Raw genomic sequence first — 19,790 nt, forward strand, 5'->3', positions numbered from 1 at the left:
TAGTGGCAGAATGTTTTTGTTCCTCTACTGAGTCCATCATCTTGTTCCACGGATCCATGTCCGTGATAAAGTATAAAAATCCTTGCTAGGCTTCGTAAGAGTGTCTTTCTATTGTTCCTGGGCCTTGAGGCCAGCTGGTATAGATTTTGGATTTCTGAAAACTCTGCATCAATCCAGCATCCTGTATTTTTCTCCCTTTTTGCCTCTGGTTGTTGTTTAATGCTTTGGTAAACATCCCTGTGATGGATTTAAGTCTCTGCTGAGCCAAGGTTTGGAATCCGTAAGTACATGTCAACCTTAACTTCGCAGTGATTGAAGTTCCATTGCGCTAGATAAAGCTTGTTCTAAAAGGTGATTTTCTTTCTTAATGAATCCTAGCAAGTGTTGAATGACTGTATATAATAGTGATTTGTCTATTCATTCTAGGTTTGTAACCAAGTTACTGGAAGATCTCATTTTCTTTGTTGCTGATGTGCCTAATAATGGGCAGGAAGTTTTGGATGTGGTCATTATGAAGCCTAACCGGGAACGACAAAAATTAACGAGGGAACAAAATATATTGGCTCAGGTATGTCCTACTGTATTCATAACTTGCTTGTATTTACAAACAGATTGTAGGAGAGAGAGATTTGAGAAAATGTTATTTTTAGGTAACTTGACTTACGCCTTGTTGGGTTTGTGTCTGGTTGGATTGGATAGATATGACACTGCTTAGTCAAGGCTTACCTCTTGGTCTGTGAATCAGACAGAAGCACGAGGGGCCCTGTCTGACGGCTGTTAGTTTCATGTGATGCCTATGACTTTTAAGACTACATTTGATAGCAAATTGTTGACAAAATTTGAAACAAGCTTGCAACGTGGTCCCAATCCTGCAAGTGTTCCCCATGTAGGAAAAATTCTGATGCCCTTATGGATCCCTGACTTCATTTCTATGAGGGTCAACTTGCATGTAAATCAAAATTAATATTCTCTTTAAGTAGCCTACTGAAATTAAGGAAAAAAAGTGACAAGGATGAAATTGGACAGCAGCCAGTATTGTCCTCCTTTTTCATCCTTAATTTATCCAAAGTTAAGGCACTTAACTAACAATGTTTAAAATTGGGGATAGCAGTAAAGAGACAAGTTGGTGGGAAATGTAAAGCTAAACGCATAAAGCTGCCATGTCTGAGATTGTGCTCCCACTTGTATTTAGTCATACGTAGATAAGTGCAGTGATTCACTTCTGACTTTGGTCGATAAGGCCCTTGTGCTGATCCTGTCAGAGGACATTTCCATTGACTGCTAGTTAAGCAAAAGTCTGGGTTTGATTTTCATTCTCAGTGATTTTGATTTTGAACAGATATTTGGCATCCTCAAAGCTCCTTTTAAGGACAAAGGTGAAGGATCGATGCTGAGACTTGAAGACCTAGGTGACCAGAGATATGCTCCATACAAATACATGTTAAGGTTATGTTACAGAGTTCTCAGACATTCCCAACAGGACTATAGGAAGAACCAGGTCAGTGGCATTCAAGATAATTTTCCTCCTGATTTCTATAATTACATGTCCTGGGTTTGACATTGCTGCCTGTACTTACAAGTGGGATTCTGTGGTAATGGTGAAAGGACTGGCTTTTGCATAGGTTAGTAGTAAGAAGTCATTCTCATATACTGCTTCATGCTGAGGAACAGTGTTTTTGTTTTGTAGGCATTTGTATATGAATTGAGTGATCAGCAATGAATATCATAGGTTCACTTTATACTTTCACAGGCTCAGACTGAGACTGGGGTCCACTGCTTCATTCATGAGCTTTCTGTTATTAAAATTATGCTCTTGGACTCTGGATTATAAAGTGGGAAGTCTGCAAAACTGTCTGTTTCTGTTGCTTAAATATTTGTAGAGGGATGGCGGTGAATCAGACCAGAGGTTATTCTATCAGGTGGCCTGATTTCCCATTGCTGGAGACTCCCTGTGAGAAAGAAGTATTTCAGAACGTGGTGTCGAGTGCTTTGCACATTGCAGCGGGGAAAAACTGCACTAACTTTATAGGACTAAAGGGACTAGAGATAAAAGATTGAACTGCTATGTGAGGCTTCTTTGTTTTCTTTCTAATGCTTTACAGAAATATTTCTGTCTTGGAGTGAGAGAAAGGGAGGAGGGAAGACTCAGGAAAGCAAGCTTCTTAAATGTTATAAAAACCTTTTAGTTTTTCCTTTTAAAAAAATTCGTTGCCATTTCTTGAATTTTGCATATATTTTCATGGATTCATTCCTTTGGTTTATGAAAGAATAAGAAGAGTTTCTTGGGGTACATATTTTAGGTGTTCAGGTGTTCTTTTGTTTAGGCCAGTTCAGAGAGGAAAGTTTTGAGGGTTCTTTTGATTGCTAATTGAGCTGGATGCTTCTGGTTCTAAAAGAAAAACATCACTGCTTAACAGGTCATCATGGGAATTTTCGTTTTTTCAGGAATATATTGCTAAGAACTTCTGCGTCATGCAGTCCCAGATTGGTTATGATATTCTGGCAGAAGACACCATCACAGCTTTGTTGCACAACAACAGAAAACTGCTAGAGAAACACATCACGGCTAAAGAAATAGAGACGTTTGTTAATTTACTCAGGAGAAATCGAGAGCCAAGGTTTGAAGTGGTCCACGTAACATTCTTTTTCTGTATTGATAGGCTTTTATATTTGCAGTAGCTGTGACTCTGCTTGCTATTCATTGTTTTGTTGTCTCTTTCTCCCAGCTTAATTTTTTTTTGACCTGGCAGACAAAAAAAACCCACATGTAGTGTCATGCTAGAAAATATCAGAAATACCTGTAATTCTTGGGATTTGACCATATCTGCATTTGAGAACTAGAGCTTACTGAAAAGCATGGTTTATACACTGCAGGACACTTTTGAAAATTTGGTTTTAGTTCAGATTGGGACAGAGAGAAACAAACAGAAATTTTAATTTCTCACAACTCTGCAGCTCCTCTATGAAACTGCCACTTGTGTTGGTTCCCCTGCTAATAATTTTGGTGCAAATTACACAGATGTCAATTTTTCTAAACTTTTATTACTATCAGTTTTCCTGCAGGTCCTGATTCCAGGTCAGACCTGAAAGGGGCTTAGGACAGTGAAGATCCCAGTGAACATGTGTTTTAGACCAGATCTTGTTCCAAATGAAAAATTCTGGCCTTGAACTTCACTCAGTTGGGAATTTTTTTTACTAGTTTTAGGTCAGAATATAAAGGAAATGGATTTTTTTTTTAATGGAAAATCTATCCATGTTTTTCATTGGATTTTCAGTTGTAAAATTACTGAAGTAATACAAATATAAGAAATCAATGTACTGAAGGCCAAATAATGTCCTCTGTAATTGTGAATACCATTTTTCTGTTAGCGATTAAGGATATTGCTCAAAGCCCTGGTTCTTCACTGCTTCAATTATTCTCTATATGTCTGCAGCCGTTTTGCCTCACTCTGTAATCTCATTGCCTCTCCCATGCTAAACTGTATTGGATTTGGTCAGTACTAAGAGGAAACCACATGACATCAGCTCCTTCTCAGTGCTGAAGGGTCCTAGTGTTTATTGACAATCTCATGTCACTTTTTTTTGTGGTGGAGGATGTCATAGTATTTGCTGCATAACTACATTGTGCAACTGCTGTGAATATTGACTTCTTTAAGGCTGAAGTCCAAGAGCAATAAATGTTTGAAAAATACACCTTGCCAAGCTAGTGCAATCTGAACAGTAAAGGCTTGATCTTATGGCACTTATTTTCATGGAGAGTCTCATAGACTTTTGCAGCACTGCTTGTGTGAGTAAGAATTGTGGCAGTATGCTCTAAAACACGAGCTACAAAATTTAAAACCTTCCTGAGTTTTAGCTCCAACTAGGTAACTCCCCCAGAATTCCATGTAATTATGTGCCGTTTACTTAATAGTATCTTTGTGATGCAATATTGCTGTGCACTGTTAATTACCTGTTGCCACAAAGCTTCATTTCAGCAATGGGTAAAATTGTCCCTAAGTGTACCCTAAAAATGCTTTCTGTACTCATCCCTTGCAGTTCCCAGACTTCTGTGGGGAGTGTGGTCTGTGCTAACACAGAAATGATTTTCTGATTCCCTCTGGTAGGATGATCTCCTCTAGAGGTTCAAACTATTGGATCCCTGAATGGCTGATAGTAGATGGTCAAATTTTTTTACCTGGATTTCTAGGGAAGTGGAGTGTATGATCTGTGTGTGTGTGCCTGCTCACATCTGCTCGCCCACCAGCTCTTGAGCCTCTTGCCCAATTTTGGCTACGTTTGCTAGAGGAGCGGTGGGGCTCAGAGATACTCAGTTCGTACGAATGTCATGAAAAGAAGAAGCTACTTAGAGGGAAGAGGCCCTTTTTATATTCCAGTGAGGTAAAGGCTGCAATATGGACTACTGTTAATACACACAGAGGAATCCATGAAAGAAGGACAAGAAGCAGATGCCTAATGAATGTCCCAACTGCGAGGAAGGCCTCAGCCTGAACCTTGTTAAACATCAGAAGACCTAAATTTGAAAGACAAATTCATAGGAAACTGATTTCCATGCAAAGCTTTGTTATTTCTGCTTTATGTGGAATGACCTCTTTGAATACAGAGGTCCTGTCTTCAGGTCCTGCCAGATCTTCACTCTTCACTAACTGCTGGCCATGTCACTTCAGAGATTTTAAAAGGCATCTTTAAAAGGTGGAAGTGTGGACTCCTCCAGTGCAGTGGAGTTCCTCAGAAGGCACACAGCTATCTCCAGCACAAGTAACATCTCCTTGCTACTTGGTTAGGGAGACGTGTGTTACCTGATGGGGAAGGTGGGTGAGAATGTGTACTCTTGCTTTTGGTTCCTGACAAGGACGAGGGCCTTCAGTAGAGCTCCCCTGCCAGCCAAGCTTAAGACAGCCTCAGGCTGCTCTTAAGTTCTGGCACAACTCTTTGGCCTTTGATTTGCTGAGAAGTGTCACACTTGGGATATTTTTCTTTTCTCTCCCTGACTGATTGTTCAGCACCATTCAGGGTGGCTCTCAAAGCTATTACTCAACTTTATCAGTTGTGAGTTGCAATAGTATGAATTGGCAAAGATCGTACGTTGATAAATCTCGCGATACATGTTCCCTTGAGTATATTATTGATGGATGCTAGAGATTTCTACCTCAATGTTTCTGTGTAGTATTTTAAGGTCTCATGTTCTGTTGCATCTATGGTTTTTTAACTGCAGATTCTTGGATTATCTATCGGACCTGTGTGTGTCTAACACCACAGCAATACCAGTAACTCAGGAACTCATCTGCAAGTTTATGCTGAGCCCAGGGAATGCTGACATTCTCATTCAGACCAAGTGAGCATCCATAATCAGAACATAACTTTTTGTTATCTGCTCTGTTGTTACATTTGTAGCATTTTGCTAGTGGCTCCCTTGTGAATGATTTGTATTTGCAGGCTGGTTTCAACACAAATGGACAATCCCTTGGAATGCCCAGTCATCTCGGATGACATTGATGAAGAGGAAGTGTGGCTTTACTGGATTGACAGTAACAAGGAACCTCATGGCAAAGCCATCAGGCATCTGGCTCAGGAGGCAAAGGAGGGCACAAAAGCTGATTTAGAAGTTCTTACCTACTACAGGTAAAACTGCTTATTCAAATGGAAGAAAATGTAAACTCTCCAAAGAGCCTGGTGCTTTTCTTATCTGGATCATTTGCTAATATCAAAAAAGGAAACCAGGTCATGCCAGAAACTGGGATTAAAAGTTTGTTTCGAGTTTTTCCTGTAGGAGCATCGCGCTCTGCTGTCTATTCCAGACAAATCTTTTGTTTCCTTTGCTCATGACAGCTCTTTGTGTCTTTTTATCATTTTGCCTCTTACCTTTTATTTATTGGGCTATATTTTTAGGTTGTGCTGCTCTTGAAGCAAGGCATGCTCTGAGGAAGGAGTGTCCTGCGCGTCCTGAGGATTAGAGGGGAGATGGGATCATGGAACAGTGTCTTACACAGATTGAAAACAAATAGTCCAGATGCTTCAGCCTTCTGTTGAACAATGCATCCTTTGAGTTTCAAAGGGAGCCCAGTCTTCACAGGGGCTGGAGCATTTTTAATGGCAAGTTGGTCACTTGGTTAGCAAAGTCACTCTTGTCCTTTTTTAGCATTTACATCAGAAGGGCTGACATTGGGCTTGTAAAGTAAGATTCTGAGGTATGTTGTTTCATGGTATTTGAAGAAATCAGTTGGAAATATGTTGTTAATTTTCTTTGAGGTACCAACTGAACCTCTTTGCAAGAATGTGCCTGGACCGCCAATATCTAGCCATCAACCAGATTTCTGCACAGCTGTCAGTAGACTTGATCCTACGATGTATGTCTGATGAAAGCCTCCCTTATGACCTCCGGGCTTCTTTTTGTCGGCTGATGCTACACATGCACGTGGACAGAGATCCTCAGGAATCTGTGGTACCTGTCAGATATGCCAGATTGTGGACTGAAATTCCTACTAAGATCACAATTCATGAGTGAGTTGAAAATGTTGCAAACTAAAGTACAAAAGCATTTTGTAGGGGTTAGTCTCAGAACAAAATGGTTGTAGATGTGTAATGTCAACACAACATGTATGTGAAAAGGTATTTTGTTGCAGAACACAGAGCTATTAATTATTGTTACTCTTGGAAACTTCCATGGGTAGCTTTACATTAAAATACTTCAATTTCATTTTTCACTGTGTTCTTATAGGGAACAAGCTGGGGAAAAATGGAATGGCCTTTCCTCAGACCAACTGCACTTGAAGTAATCTAATTGTGTCTAACATAACACACTTGCTAGGCTGGAATTCAATTTTATACTTCAAGCTCAACTGAAAGCCACAGTTGGAACTCCAGAATTTACAGTTAGGTATACCTATTGCCCCAGAAACAGTTCACAGAGGCTTTGGCCTCCATCCAGCAAAGTACTTACGCATGTGTTAAATTTAAGTATGGGAGAAGGGCCCATTGACTTCAGTGGAAACCCTCTCTGTGGCTTAACTGATTTGATGGAGCAGCGCCACTGGGCTAGACCCAGACAGGGAGTATCTGGCTGAAGAAACACAAAGAAGAAGAGCAGTGCAGCAGACGGTATTGCTTCTGTTAGTGAGATGAAGGACTGTTTTGACACAGACAAAAAATCAGTCCTAGTTGGTGGTGCAAAGGAGGAGGTTGTCTGTCCCGAGCTGCTTTGCTGATCTGCTGTCTTCCTTGTGGAAATAGTAAACTCTGGCTGATGGGCAGGGAGGACAACTGAGACTTAGTGATTACTGAATTGCCATAGCAAGATTTAAGAGTGCTATCTGCCAGAACAGTAGTATTTTCCGGTCTCTCTTATTCCCATTCTCTGCAACCCTTACTGGTACTGTTGGAGGGAAGGTTTGTGCATCCTTTTTGCCTATCTGTGCAGAATCAGCTGACCTCTACCCCTTCTCCGTACAGAGAACTGACAGTAATTTTATAGCATTGTGTTTGGTTTGTTTTTGATTTAGTGACAGCTGATCCCAATATTAGAGGTGTTTAATTTTCCTTCCTTCTGTGCCTTGTGTTGTAGGTATGATTCTTTCACAGACTCTTCGAGAAATGAAATGAAGAGGAAGTTTGCGCTTACTATGGAATTTGTAGAAGAGTACTTGAAAGAAGTCGTAAATCAGCCCTTTCCTTTTGGAGACAAAGAGAAAAATAAACTTACATTTGAGGTACTTCTCAGCTATCTGCATCCTACTTACAGTATTCCTCCTCATTTTAGCTAAGTTGGCATTGGCTCTTTCAAAATAAAGAGAGTTGCAGAATAAATGTCAGTGTAAAATGTCCTAAAGAGCAGGAAATAATATTACTGTCTGCTGTCAAACAGCTGCATTTTTCCTTCCTTTTCCTGAGATGGTTGCATTTCAGTGGCAGGAGGGAGGGATATGTGTGTGGACGAATGGCCATATGACCCTTCTCTCCCCATTAGTCAATTAGCATGCAGGGATTCTTCAATATAAGTAAGTACTATTCTTTGTGTAAGATATGACACTGAAGGAAATACTCTGAATAACCTAATCCTGTGTTTTAAATATTGTTTGACATTCCTGACAGAAACTTTAGATAGGCCTAAATCTTCTAGATCTGAATAACATTGAATAAAGGGGAAATGCTTACAGCTTTTATAGTTCTTCGTCCAACCTACCTCCCAAGCTTTGTCGCTCCTGCCTCTGGTCATCTGAAATCACCTCTGTTCAAACTTACCACAGTCATCTTACTCTTCTTCTGACTTCCATCTTCCCCGCAGCTGCTGCCTCTTTAAACAATTTCCTGGAGTCTTTCTTCTCAATCTTACATATTTTCCCAGATGCAATTGTATCCTTTCATGCCTTCCTAAGTCTCATGTTGGTTTTGCTCTCTGTTGTAATTTGACTGACCAATTGTTTTGTCTAACTTTGAAAAACATTTGATGTCACGGTCCTTAGTCCAAGGCCCATTTAAATCAGTGGAGAGACTTGTACTAATTTGAATGCACTCTAGATCTGGATCTCTGTGAAAGCTACTGTGTGAAATGCAACCGTATTGCACAGCCAAATACCACAAAGGTTGCTGATACTTTCTTCATTTTTAATTTCTTCTTCTCGTAGGTGGTACACCTGGCTCGAAACCTCATATACTTTGGCTTTTATAGTTTTAGTGAGCTTCTCAGACTGACCCGGACGCTGCTGGCAATTCTGGATATTGTTCAAGTTTCTATATCATCATACTTCGAAAGGTTGAGCAAGTTTCAGGATGGAGGTGAGAGAAGCAGCAAAGACTGTTATTCCAGTGTGTAATTCATTATTTGGGTTGGAAATAATTTCTAGAACGTCTCGTTGATCTTTCAAGGTTCTTTATTCACACATAAACCCACCCACAGGAGCGTATTGCAGGATACATTAAGATGGTCAGCTAAAAAGGAACCTTTTCGAACAGAGCTGCAGACTTCATGACTTGTGGTTACTGTGTTGGTGCTGCTGCTCCTTTGCTTGTTTGGAACTGAACTTTCAAATCTGGATCTAAGCCTCAGTGTCCCTTGTGCTGAACATCCCAAGCAAGTGCAGATAGCATTTGCCTGGGCAAAGTGATTATGATGGCTCATATGTGGCACAAATGTTTATTAGTCATCTTAGTATTTCACTTGAAGGGAGAATAAGATGTTACTGGTCCCACAACTGCAGAAGCACCAGATGGAAGTCCAGATGAGGCCATCCTCTGCATGTGTTTGTCAGTTTAGAATATTTGGTTTTTAACCCAGACCAGAGTGCCTGTCTGACAACCCCGTATGTCCCGCTGCCTTTTCTACCATGGCTTAAAACTAGGTTGAAGAATGAGCATGCCAGGAAGGTGCTGAAACTTAGCAGTTTAGTTTTCCTGTGTGTGTGGGAGGTGTGACAGTCATGTGTGCTGAGGGTCCAGGAGACTGGCTGATAGCAAATTCTGTTTTAATATCTGGCTGGTGTAAGTGTCATTGCGCTGTCAGCTGGCCCACAGCACCAAAAAGGATGAGCTGTCTTCTTTGAAACAACAATTATTTTGTATTTTCTCTGGGAGGCCTCTTCCCAGCCTTGAGTTTTCCTAATCATCATTTTGCTCAGTTGCTCCTACAGATGCCCTGCATGAGTGTGCCATCCTTCATAACTTTTTTCTTCTTTGAGGTTCACACACTCTGGAGAAGTGTAGACTGTAATTTTCATCTCCGAGCCAAGAAGTCTTGTGCTTGGTTCTCTTAATCTTTCCTCCATCGCTGCCAGTACACTTTACTGAAAGCCCCTGAAAGTCTTTTCTGCAATGCTGTGCACACTAAGGCATGCTATAGCTGGCTCAAGTCCCTCTACAGCACTATAGAGAAAGACTGTATGTTCAGACACTTGGAATTACGTTTTCCTTTTTTGTCCCTGAAACACTGCATTGCAGACTCTCTTCTTAAATGGCTCTGGACACAGTTTGACTCCAGATAAAATCTTGGCATATTGGCAAGATGGAACATGCAGATGTGGTTCCTGCGTTTAGTTCTCTTTCTGCTCAAGTCTTTAATCCTGGTTATACATCTCATTCAGTGTTTTTACTCACCTTCATTACCCATAAAATTGTGTTTCATCCTTAATTCCCTTTTATTTCTGTTGAAGGATTTCCTTTCAGGCTATATAGGAGAGGAAAGAACCACCCATTAAGTGCAAACAGACCTGCTCTCAGTTATACTAATTTCCAGAGCTATTCCATGCAAATCAATGAATTTACTCTGAAATAAATGAGTGTGAAGGAATGCAGAAAATGTCATCACCATGCAAATGGGAGCTCAGTAGCCTTGTTAGTAACACACAACCATTGACTGGAGCCTTGTTGGAAACTTTTGTCACACATCTGTTTTTGTCTCACATTCTTTCAGCAAAAAAGGCATGGAACAAAGGTGGGATTTTTTTGTGTGTCTTTGATTAGCTTTGGCCTTTATACAGATTCTTTAAACTTCTTTCTTGGCTGTAGTTGTCTCCATGGATGTTTGTCTTTTAAACACTGGACCAGTTCAGGTCAGGATGTGACAATCCACTGATGTTCGTTTGGAAACAATCTGTGCGTTGTGTTGTTTTTTTCTCCCCCCGTTCTCCTGCTAACTGTATGGCTAGAAAGCCCATTGCTTTAGAGTGTTTTTTGCTAGCTAGCACTGTTGTCAGTCGTGTCTGCCATCTTAAGGAAGACCAGAGATAGAGATATCGGCTGAGCTGTCTAGGCTTAAAAATAGGCATTGAAATTTTGCTGCGGAGAGACAGGTGTTCTTATGTTGAAATAGCTGTAAGACTTCCTGGAGAGGCCTTCCACAGTCTTTGACAAAAGAAAAGGATGCCCATCTTTGGATCGTCATATGTTGTCTTCAGCCTCCCTCTTCTTTTCTGATTGACATAAAACACATAAGCTGTGCATTTACTTTGCAGTTGAGACAGAGTGATCCTGAATGTTTAACTGCTATGCCCAAGCATCTTACCATTCCTCCTTTCTCTGGAGGTGCATACTTACCTACCCATGGGCACCATTAGGCTATGAAGATGCGTATGTCACAAGGATGCATAATTTAGAAGCAGTTTAAGCAGTTTTGTAACTCGTATTCACTATTTTTGAGCACCCAGCTCATAGAACTTCGTGCCCGAAGAACATATTTCGTGTCTGAAAAACATATTACTCACACAAAACAGGGGTGTACTTTTCATCAAGAAAAACCACACAAAACCCAATCAGCATTAACTTTAGTTGCAGATTAATATTAGAAAGGGAGCTCAAGAAGAAAGCACCAGGTACTGTAGTTGCTGACATTCTGGAGACAACTGCTGTGGCTGAAATGTCAGCTGTTTGTAATTTCTGCCTATCTTTGTTTCATGTGGAAGCCTGCTGGTGAGAAATGAATCAGACCATAGGGGCAGGAGTTTGGCTGGCATAAGTTGCTTTAGTTCCTGGGGCTGTGAGAGTTTGTGCCAGCTGAGTATTTGGCTCCATTCTTTTTTTCCTTTCCCTCCTGGCTTTTTTTTTTTTTTAAAAACCTGTTGTTGGGTAGCAGTCCTTTAAAACCAGCCCTGTGGTTGTCTTGCACCCACAATCCTGATTGTGTCTTTGCTACAAGGTAATGAGAAGGTTTGAATGAGGCCCTAAACACACAGAGCTCCTGAGCTGCTTGTGTGCTCTCTGCCTTGCCAGGTATCACTTAGCCGTAGGTGAGGTGCGATGTCTCCACACTGAGCTGGGAAGAGCTGAGCTCAGGGGATTTGCTGGCTTGTGCTGTAGCGTAGTTGGCTGCTTCTGTGTCCAGTCTTCTCAGACTTCATTAACTTGTGCTTGAGCCCACGGTAAGGTGCAGAAAGTGCTTATGGACTGTAGATGATGCTAAGGTTAAGCGAGTCCTGACTTGAGACTGGGCTTGAGCCTGTGTTTGACAGGGAGATCTCGCTGTATTAGGGTTGCTGGAACAGGCCTGTGTATGAGATGATCATGTGTCTTAATGATGGTCTTGTACTTTTGTATCTTCCGGGGGAAGGCGAAAGACCAGGTACAGTGCTTTGCATCTTGTGCAGTCACTTCTACCCAAACAAGTTTGACCCCAAAGGTACTGATGTTACCTAGATCCTGTGGAGTCTGAATCCACCTTGTCCAGGATCCACTCGGGATCCTGAGGAATGAACAGGCCAACAAAGAAATTGGTCTCAGGAATTTCATCTAGATCCCCCCTCGCTCTGACAGTAAGGATTGTTCGCCAGGCAAAGCTGTAGGTATACATTGTTTTCCAATTTTATAGTACTTATAAGATTGTACATCAAAGGTTCCCCTTCCCCTTTTACACAGATATCCTCTCTCTCTGTTATAAAACCGAGTTGTTGAGAACATCAGTTAGTTGTTTTATCAGTTAACCTGTCTTGGCTTTTTATTGTCTCTTTTAACTTACAATACTGATCTCTTAGACTATTAAGTAAAAAGGATTACAACAGAAAGTAACTCAGCCTGGTTTTTTGTGTTTTTTGAAAATGTGTTGGCATTTTGTAGAATCAGGATGGTCCGTTGATTTTTTTCAGAAAGTGTTTTCTTATTTGTAACTTCCATAAAATACAGACAGATGGATTGTTCCCTGCCCTTGTTCAGGATGGTGAGAGCCCTCTCTCCAGTCAGTTAGGGGTGAGGGTGACTTCTTCCTGCCTTTAGAGGAGGTCAGATTCTGCTCTCCCATATCTCTCCAGACTGCGGCAAGGGTCTCGCTGCACAGCATCCTCTCTGGCAGTCCAACACTTGCAACATTCATGTCATACCTTTGAACGCAGAGTATTGCAGGTAGGTGTCCCTCCAACACATTGCTGTAGGGATGTGCAGGTTTACACAGCTTCTTTCTTAAGGAAAGTTAGCTTCCCCGAGTTACAAAACTCATTACATTGATGTTCTTTAAAAAAAAAGGTAAGATTGTATCTGTTTTGATTTTGTGTATATACTGTGAATGTGTGGAAGTAAATTATTAGTTTTAGAGATTATAAAAGTTGTGGGTTCTTGGTGTTTTTTTTAATCTATCCAGTCAGTGATCACAAATGTCTACGCATTAGCTTTAATTCAGTAAGAATATGTATGTCATACTTTGAGCTTAGAGCTTTGAAGTGTAGCTCTAAAACCCAGTTTTGACAAACACTCAAAGCCAGCCATGATGCCTGGGACTGATGGTTTAATGGTATCAACAAAAGTGTTTAAATTTTATCAAGCACTAGGGGCCTGATCCTGTATCTCTAATGTAGGAAAGTGCTACTGAATACCAGCTTGGACTCTGTATATTTTCATTTTCATCACTATCTTATTGTACATTTACATAGATTAATATTAAATGGATATTTAACAGCAGTATTTTGTCAATAATTATGCCTATTCAGAAATGCAGTTGATTTTCAGGTTCTAGGACAAGTGACTTGAGAAGAGGTTTGACCAAATGGAAGAGTCACGTGTTCTGCAGCTGTAGTAGATCCCAGGTGGCAGCTCTATAGAAGTTAAGAATTTTGGGTAGGATCTATTTATTTTACATGATAGGTTTTGCATTTTAGTTTTGTTAAAAAGTATTGATTTCTAAGGGAAACTCAGTGCTGAATAAATTTGGGGACAGATAGGGTATACTGCCTTTCTGTTATTGGCATTGGTTTGTTCCAGGTCACTAGCAACAAAAGCTTCCAGCATCTGATTCCTGTAATGTGGAGTTGTAGGGAACTGGTGAGCTTAGCTCTATACTGGTTTGGCGACTGCTCCACATCGTGAAATCTGTAGTCAGGATTTTAGGAATGGGTAGAAATATATTAATGGTGGGGGGAAGAATGAGGTGGGTCTTGGCTGTGGGAAGCCTGCCTGGAGTTGTGCCCCTCAAAATTGAAACAAACAAATTTACAACCAGCAATGTGGAGTCTTCTTCCCTGATTAATACTTATTTCTTAAATAGACCCACTTATTTCAGTAAAACCACTTGCTAAGTAAGGAAGTATATACGACAAGTGTGAACTGTTGAAGCAAATCTGCAAAATGGGATGTATTTTTAGGCTTAGTGAAAGTTGCATGAGGTCTTAATTAACCTTTTACCTCAAGATGTCCTTTTCCATCCTTTGCTTAAATTTTGACTCACGTTGATGGCTGAGGTACTCCTTGATGTGTGTGCGAGTTTCTCTATATTGGTTCTGCAAAGATTCTGAAAAGAGCCTTAAGTTGTTAATGTTATGCCTTACTTCCTTTAAAAAGCTTGATTTTAATGCCACTGTCAGTTACCTTAACCAGAATTAAATTAGCGTGCATGTAGTTTTCGGGTGTGACCTTATTTGATGAGGACAGATTGGGGAAAGTTGGCTAGGAACATTTGTGAGATAGGATCCTGGAAAAAGAAAAGATATATATTTTTGGAAATGCTTCTTACCTAGATTGCATCCTAAAAATGAATTGACTTGAAAATGTTGCAGCGAACTCTTTTTTTCAGTGTCTTAACTTTGAATAATTTTTTTGAGGTTATTTGAAGCTTTTTTCTGTTTCTTTTTTCCCTTTTAGATTCTAAAAAATACGGGGTTTACAAAATATACTACCTGTATCCTAAAGAGGCATTTTTTTCTTAAGGAGAAAGTGAGGACTTCATTTAGTAGTGCTGTCATTCTGGCACTTTTCAAGAACTTTATAATCTCTTGCAGTTTTAATTAAAAGGTAAAGTCATTGCTTTCCTAATAAGTACACCCTGCTGTATCATTCCAGAGTCAGGAGACAATCTGCCTTGTCCAATACTGGTTATTTATTCTCCGTGAATTAAAATGCACATCTTTCTCTAGGTGCAATTGATCTTTCAAATAGCTGATTTTAGTCAAACCATGCAGCTACAGCATGTCAGGTCTGAAAGATGAAATGACATGGTAGTATTAGTAGACAAGCTACACGTCTGCCATGCAGCTCAGTGCTATTTAGTTAATGTTGTTTGGGAATGAGAATAATGACATGCAAGGAAATACATCCTTGAATTGAAGCTGCATATGTCTTGGGATGCAACTCCACAGTGCTGGGCACCGATGTGAAAATTGGTGGGACCAATCTAGGTTATCTGCAGAGTGTGTCTTTCCCTCAGGAGCTCTACGTAAATGACTACAATTTTCCTGACCCAGTGTCCACTGACATCAGTCTTTCATCTCTCTTCGCTTCCACAAAGGAAGGCTATGCCCAGTCTTTTTGAAAAACAGTTTTTAAAAACTACCTATAAGCTCCAATTGCTCCTGCCTCTGTGATTCTCACATGAAATGTGTTGCTCATGACTGGCTCAACAGATGCCTTCTTTTACCTGTTCAAACTGGTAGCCAAGTATCCCAGCTCTTTCACGTTATGTCTGGGTCTTTAGCTTCGTAGCATATCCCTCCTGTAGACCGAAGGGACTAAAGATCTGTCCACGGGTGTCCTGAGATTGTGGAACATTTCTTTGAAATGTTTCATGAAGAGTCTGACCCCTGTGTCACGCTGCAAGCTTTCCTGCTTTGTTGTGATGTACCCCAAAAGATTCGACCCTGGCAGGAGTCAGAATGGTGAAGACCTCATTCTCTCCTGAGGACTTCTGGTGGGCTACCATCTCTCTGCAAAGGAGTGCTTGTATATCAGTGTGTCAGGGGACTCTCGTCCAGTCTTCTGCCCCTTTGATACATCCTGATAGTCTGCTTAGTCCCTTAGCTTCAACTAAGCAAGAAAATAGGTAGGATTTTCTTCCAGCCCTCTTGGCTCCAAGTAGAGATGCATACAGCTTAGAAGGACCAGTAGTGAAACCACTACTAGAACAAGGTTGAGAACAAGGTTGGACCTGCCATTTCTACTGTGCCTGTGGGTCCTCTGTGACAAAGAATGACCAGATTTCATCCAGGACTATTTGAAAAGATTATATTGTTTCTCAGCCTTGCATCCGTGTCTGTTAGCTGCTCTTTTATCTGGTTAACAATTTGAAATATGTTCTTGAGGCATACTTTGATTAGCAGAGCTAATGAGGCAGTGGCCGCCTGGCGGACTGGAGCAATAATTTATGCCAGCAGTTTACAAAAAAAGGGTTACAAGAGAAAAAAGATTTAACCCTTAGGAGAGTTAGCTGTGTTAGTCGCAGATGTCTATAGGGAAGCAACAGCTGTTCAGTGAGGAACATTGTCAGACCAAAGGGGAGGTCAGCCTGAGTGTTTAATTCTCTGGCATGGACCATTTATCTTTCGTCCTTATTCTTTCCCTCATCATGAGGCCTGTGCATTAATGCGATTCCAGAGACCGTTGCTCTTCTAGGAATCAATACCTGTTTCATAGACGTAACTCGGCTAGAAGGCTTGATTCCCATGATGCTTTTTACTTTTAAGGCCAGCATGCTGATGTACGTATTTTTTCCTTTGTCTAATGCCCATGGCATGAAAGCTGTATTTTTGACACTGCTTTGTGGTTTTGGGGATAGGCAACATCAACAGAACCTGCAGAATGTCAGGAGAGGGTGAAGTTTGGTGGAGTTTCACCATGGCTGGGCAGCAGTGAGTTTGTATGCAAAAAGGGAGGGCTTGTAGATATACTGTAGGTAAGCGGAGGCTGGAGTGGCCAGATTCACTCGGGGGGTGGGTAGCAAATATATGTGCATTGCATATTGTGGGTATTTTGTTTGTTTTGCCTCATTAGTTCTGAGGGCTGTATAAAATGTAGAAGTGGCCTCACCTTCTGCCCTTAATGCCATGCATTCAGGTTTTCTGTGAGGCTTACCTGAGGTCAGCTAATTATTGAGCGAAGAAAAACGGTTGAATGAAGAAATAAAGTGTGATTCTTGGCCTGTTTATGGTAGGTTCTGCAGTCTTTATGAGCAAATTCTGTAGAAAACCTGTAAAAATTAATACCTCTTTCACAAACAGAGCTGTAAGGCTTAATGCTTCTGGCAAATAATATATAGTTCTAAAGGGTTTGAAATAAAATGTGTTCCTTTAGGTACTGAAGTGTTGTTGTTATATGTCTTAAAAATGGCTATAACTTTTCACGCAGAAAAATTAAATTGCATGAAGCGATGTAGCCAAATCAACAAAGGCAAAGAAATGTGGAGCTAAAGCTGCCACTGGGTTTTTAATTTAGCCCTTGGTAACTAGACATTGCTGCGCATACAGTTCCCTGCCAGAGGATCCCCAAGGATTGGCAGTGTTGCATGCTTTAAGATGGCACTGAAACTTTAAGAAGCTTATGGTGGAGCGATAGTATAGCTCTCACTGAAATCCACAAAGTCAAGGCCATTTGGAGTCAAGGCTCCTGTTTCAGCAGTCATTGGGAAAGTGACTTGCTGTTATAAGTACTGTCTTAAAACCTGGTTGAACACGCCTACACTGAGGCACAGGTTGAGACCAAGTCAGCTTTGCTGAAAACTGACTTTGATGCTGGTAAAAGTTTTGGACTTTCAGCAACATGCCTGATGTCTCCTAACGTAGCAGTGAGCTTGGAAACCAGCCTAAAGCTTCCCCAGCACACTGGAAGAATTCAGTTTTGCCTCAGCGGGGCTACAGTTGGTAAAAGTTAATTTCATGGGAAAAATCAGAGTGGCTGAGGAGGACTGAGAAGGCTTTGGGACTTCATTGGGTTGTGGATGGGGAAGGAGACCTGAAGAGCTGTGGTGAAAGAAGTTGGCATGGCAGGGAAGGGCTAAGTGTGTTAGTAGCAGCTGTCTGGCTTGTGCCCTGCTACATTGGAAGGGAAGTGTTTTCTAGGAGGTGTTTGGAAGAAGTTGAAGCATGAGGTGTCCTAGTCAAAAGCATGCTCAGGTTTGATGACATCAGAGAGTTGTCTTTATGACTGAATAATTAGAGAGGCAATGCGAGAAATGCCACATTTTTGCAAAACCTTTGATTTGTCTTCTCCCTGCCCCCGGTTTTATATAAGCAAGAGTGAACAATGTATTGGGCTTTTATGGGCAGGTTAATGAAAGTTGTTGGAGCAGTGGATGCATGTACATTTGTCTTTTCTGGTCATTAAGTACCGGATTTCTTGAAGAACCCATCGTATGTCAGCTCCTATTTAGGTATTTAGTTTCCAGAAACGTTGAGCATCCAGCTTCTCTGGTCCCTAATGAGAGCTGTTGGGTGTTAAAATCCTTTTGAAAGTGTAGGCACTTTTTACATTTCTGAGTAGGGAGATGAGCACTGTGGAAAACTGTTCGAGCTAAAAATGGCTGAGCAGTTTTGAAAATGGAGTCCTGGGAATCCATCTTTCCTATATCTGTGTTGAGGAAGACTGAACAATAATGTTAGTAAGAGCAGACTCTGTCCCACTGTGGCAACTAGGGACCAGATCAGGTGCGTATAGTTAATTTTTAAATAAACAAGGCTGCAAGTCAGTTTCCTGGTGTCTTGGGGACATCTGTGGAGTAGAGGGCTACTCGCTGTAAGGGTATCTGCCAGCCTTTGAGACTGTTGATTGTGTATTCACATTCAGCTGCCACACAGTTCTCTGCACTGTTTGTGAAATACCTAAAATGCTGTGGGTACTGGAGAGCAAACTGAGGACGCTGCATAGCAATCGGCTAGGAACAATTTGAAGAAAAGGCATGAATTGCCAGCTGCCTTTGACAGTTGTTTTTCTTTCTGAATATGGTATTTTGTCACTTACCATCCATACCGTATTACATAGCAGATTGTTGTTTACTTTTATATTCTGCTTTTAGAATTTTTGCAACCAGTAAATGACTTCTCAAGAAAATATGTTTATATAGAAAATGAAGTGTCAAATTATCTACTGTTTTGATTACTTGGGTGGTTGTTATTTTTTTCCCATAATTGACTCCTCTGAAAAGTCTTTCTTCTCAGAGAGGCCGCTGTGTTGTCAATCGTGCCAAATTGTAGGAGACTGTGTGCTACAGTTTTGTGACAGAAACTGATATTCATTAGGAAGTTGTGATCACTGTAATAAAAAGTAATGAAAAGGAGATGCACAGTTGTCTTTTCAAAACATGACAAGCATTCTCTTCTTTCCTCTTCTTTCAGTGCCTGTCAATCTTTAAATTACCACTTGTGTGTACAGTGATTTCACTCTTCCGCTGGCTAACCTTGTGAGACCGTATATTCAACAGGAGGCATTTCTAATGGGTCCACTGCTTATGGAAGGTTCTTGGCATCTGACTTGTCTTGGCAGAGGGGGGAGCAGAGAGGAAGAATTGGGGAGAGGAAGGGAAAATTGGAAAAATGGAAGAAGATTCATGGAGATTGCCTTCAGTTTTTTTCCTCTGTTAGTCAAAGTCACAGCCTTGAGCACTTTTGCAGTGGTTTGCTGGTGAGAGAAGTTGTTGGTTGCACACACTAGCACCTTACAACATCGCAATGACCGTTCTCTCCCTGCCACACTTCTCAGCCATAATGTAAATGTTAATACCTTGACCTCAAAGACAACAAATGATGGAGGTCAGCAGGTTAAGGGTGGCCGTACCATATATGAAGGCATAGCTCAGGCTTCTCTTCACTTACCTCTAGCAAAATGCACACAAAAGTAATCAGGGTTCACATCTGCTTGCTATCTCTCCTGATTTAGCTCAGTTAGCTCGCTGAGGCACTAAGTTAATTTTTCCTTGGGCATTGGTATTCAGGAAGCACTTTGGAGCTGTAACTAAGATCAGAGCTCCGTTATTTTAGTCATTGTGTGCATATGTACTAAGAACTTAAATCTCTTTTATTGAGCCAGTATATTTTGTCTTGCATTGTTGCAGGCTTAGCTGACATGCAGTCAGTCACTTTTTAAGCCACAGTAACCTTTCTGCATGCCTTACCTCAGAGACT

At 40.9% G+C, this 19,790-nt stretch overlaps 1 protein-coding gene across 1 annotated transcript in view; it reads left to right on the forward strand.

Moving 5' to 3' along the window:
• Nucleotides 1-19,790, forward strand: part of ITPR2 (inositol 1,4,5-trisphosphate receptor, type 2) — a 234,126-nt gene that overhangs the window by 48,009 nt on the left and 166,327 nt on the right. Inside the window, exons 13-20 of the mRNA XM_009332815.1 lie at nt 427-568; nt 1,340-1,498; nt 2,446-2,618; nt 5,216-5,335; nt 5,437-5,622; nt 6,250-6,501; nt 7,562-7,706; nt 8,622-8,772. Of these exons, the coding sequence (XP_009331090.1) occupies nt 427-568; nt 1,340-1,498; nt 2,446-2,618; nt 5,216-5,335; nt 5,437-5,622; nt 6,250-6,501; nt 7,562-7,706; nt 8,622-8,772 (1,328 nt within the window). The remainder of the gene's footprint in view (nt 1-426; nt 569-1,339; nt 1,499-2,445; nt 2,619-5,215; nt 5,336-5,436; nt 5,623-6,249; nt 6,502-7,561; nt 7,707-8,621; nt 8,773-19,790) is intronic.

The sequence above is a fragment of the Pygoscelis adeliae genome, unplaced genomic scaffold (genome assembly GCF_000699105.1).
Source record: "Pygoscelis adeliae isolate BGI_AS28 unplaced genomic scaffold, ASM69910v1 Scaffold38, whole genome shotgun sequence".
Classification (NCBI taxonomy): Eukaryota; Metazoa; Chordata; class Aves; order Sphenisciformes; family Spheniscidae; genus Pygoscelis; species Pygoscelis adeliae.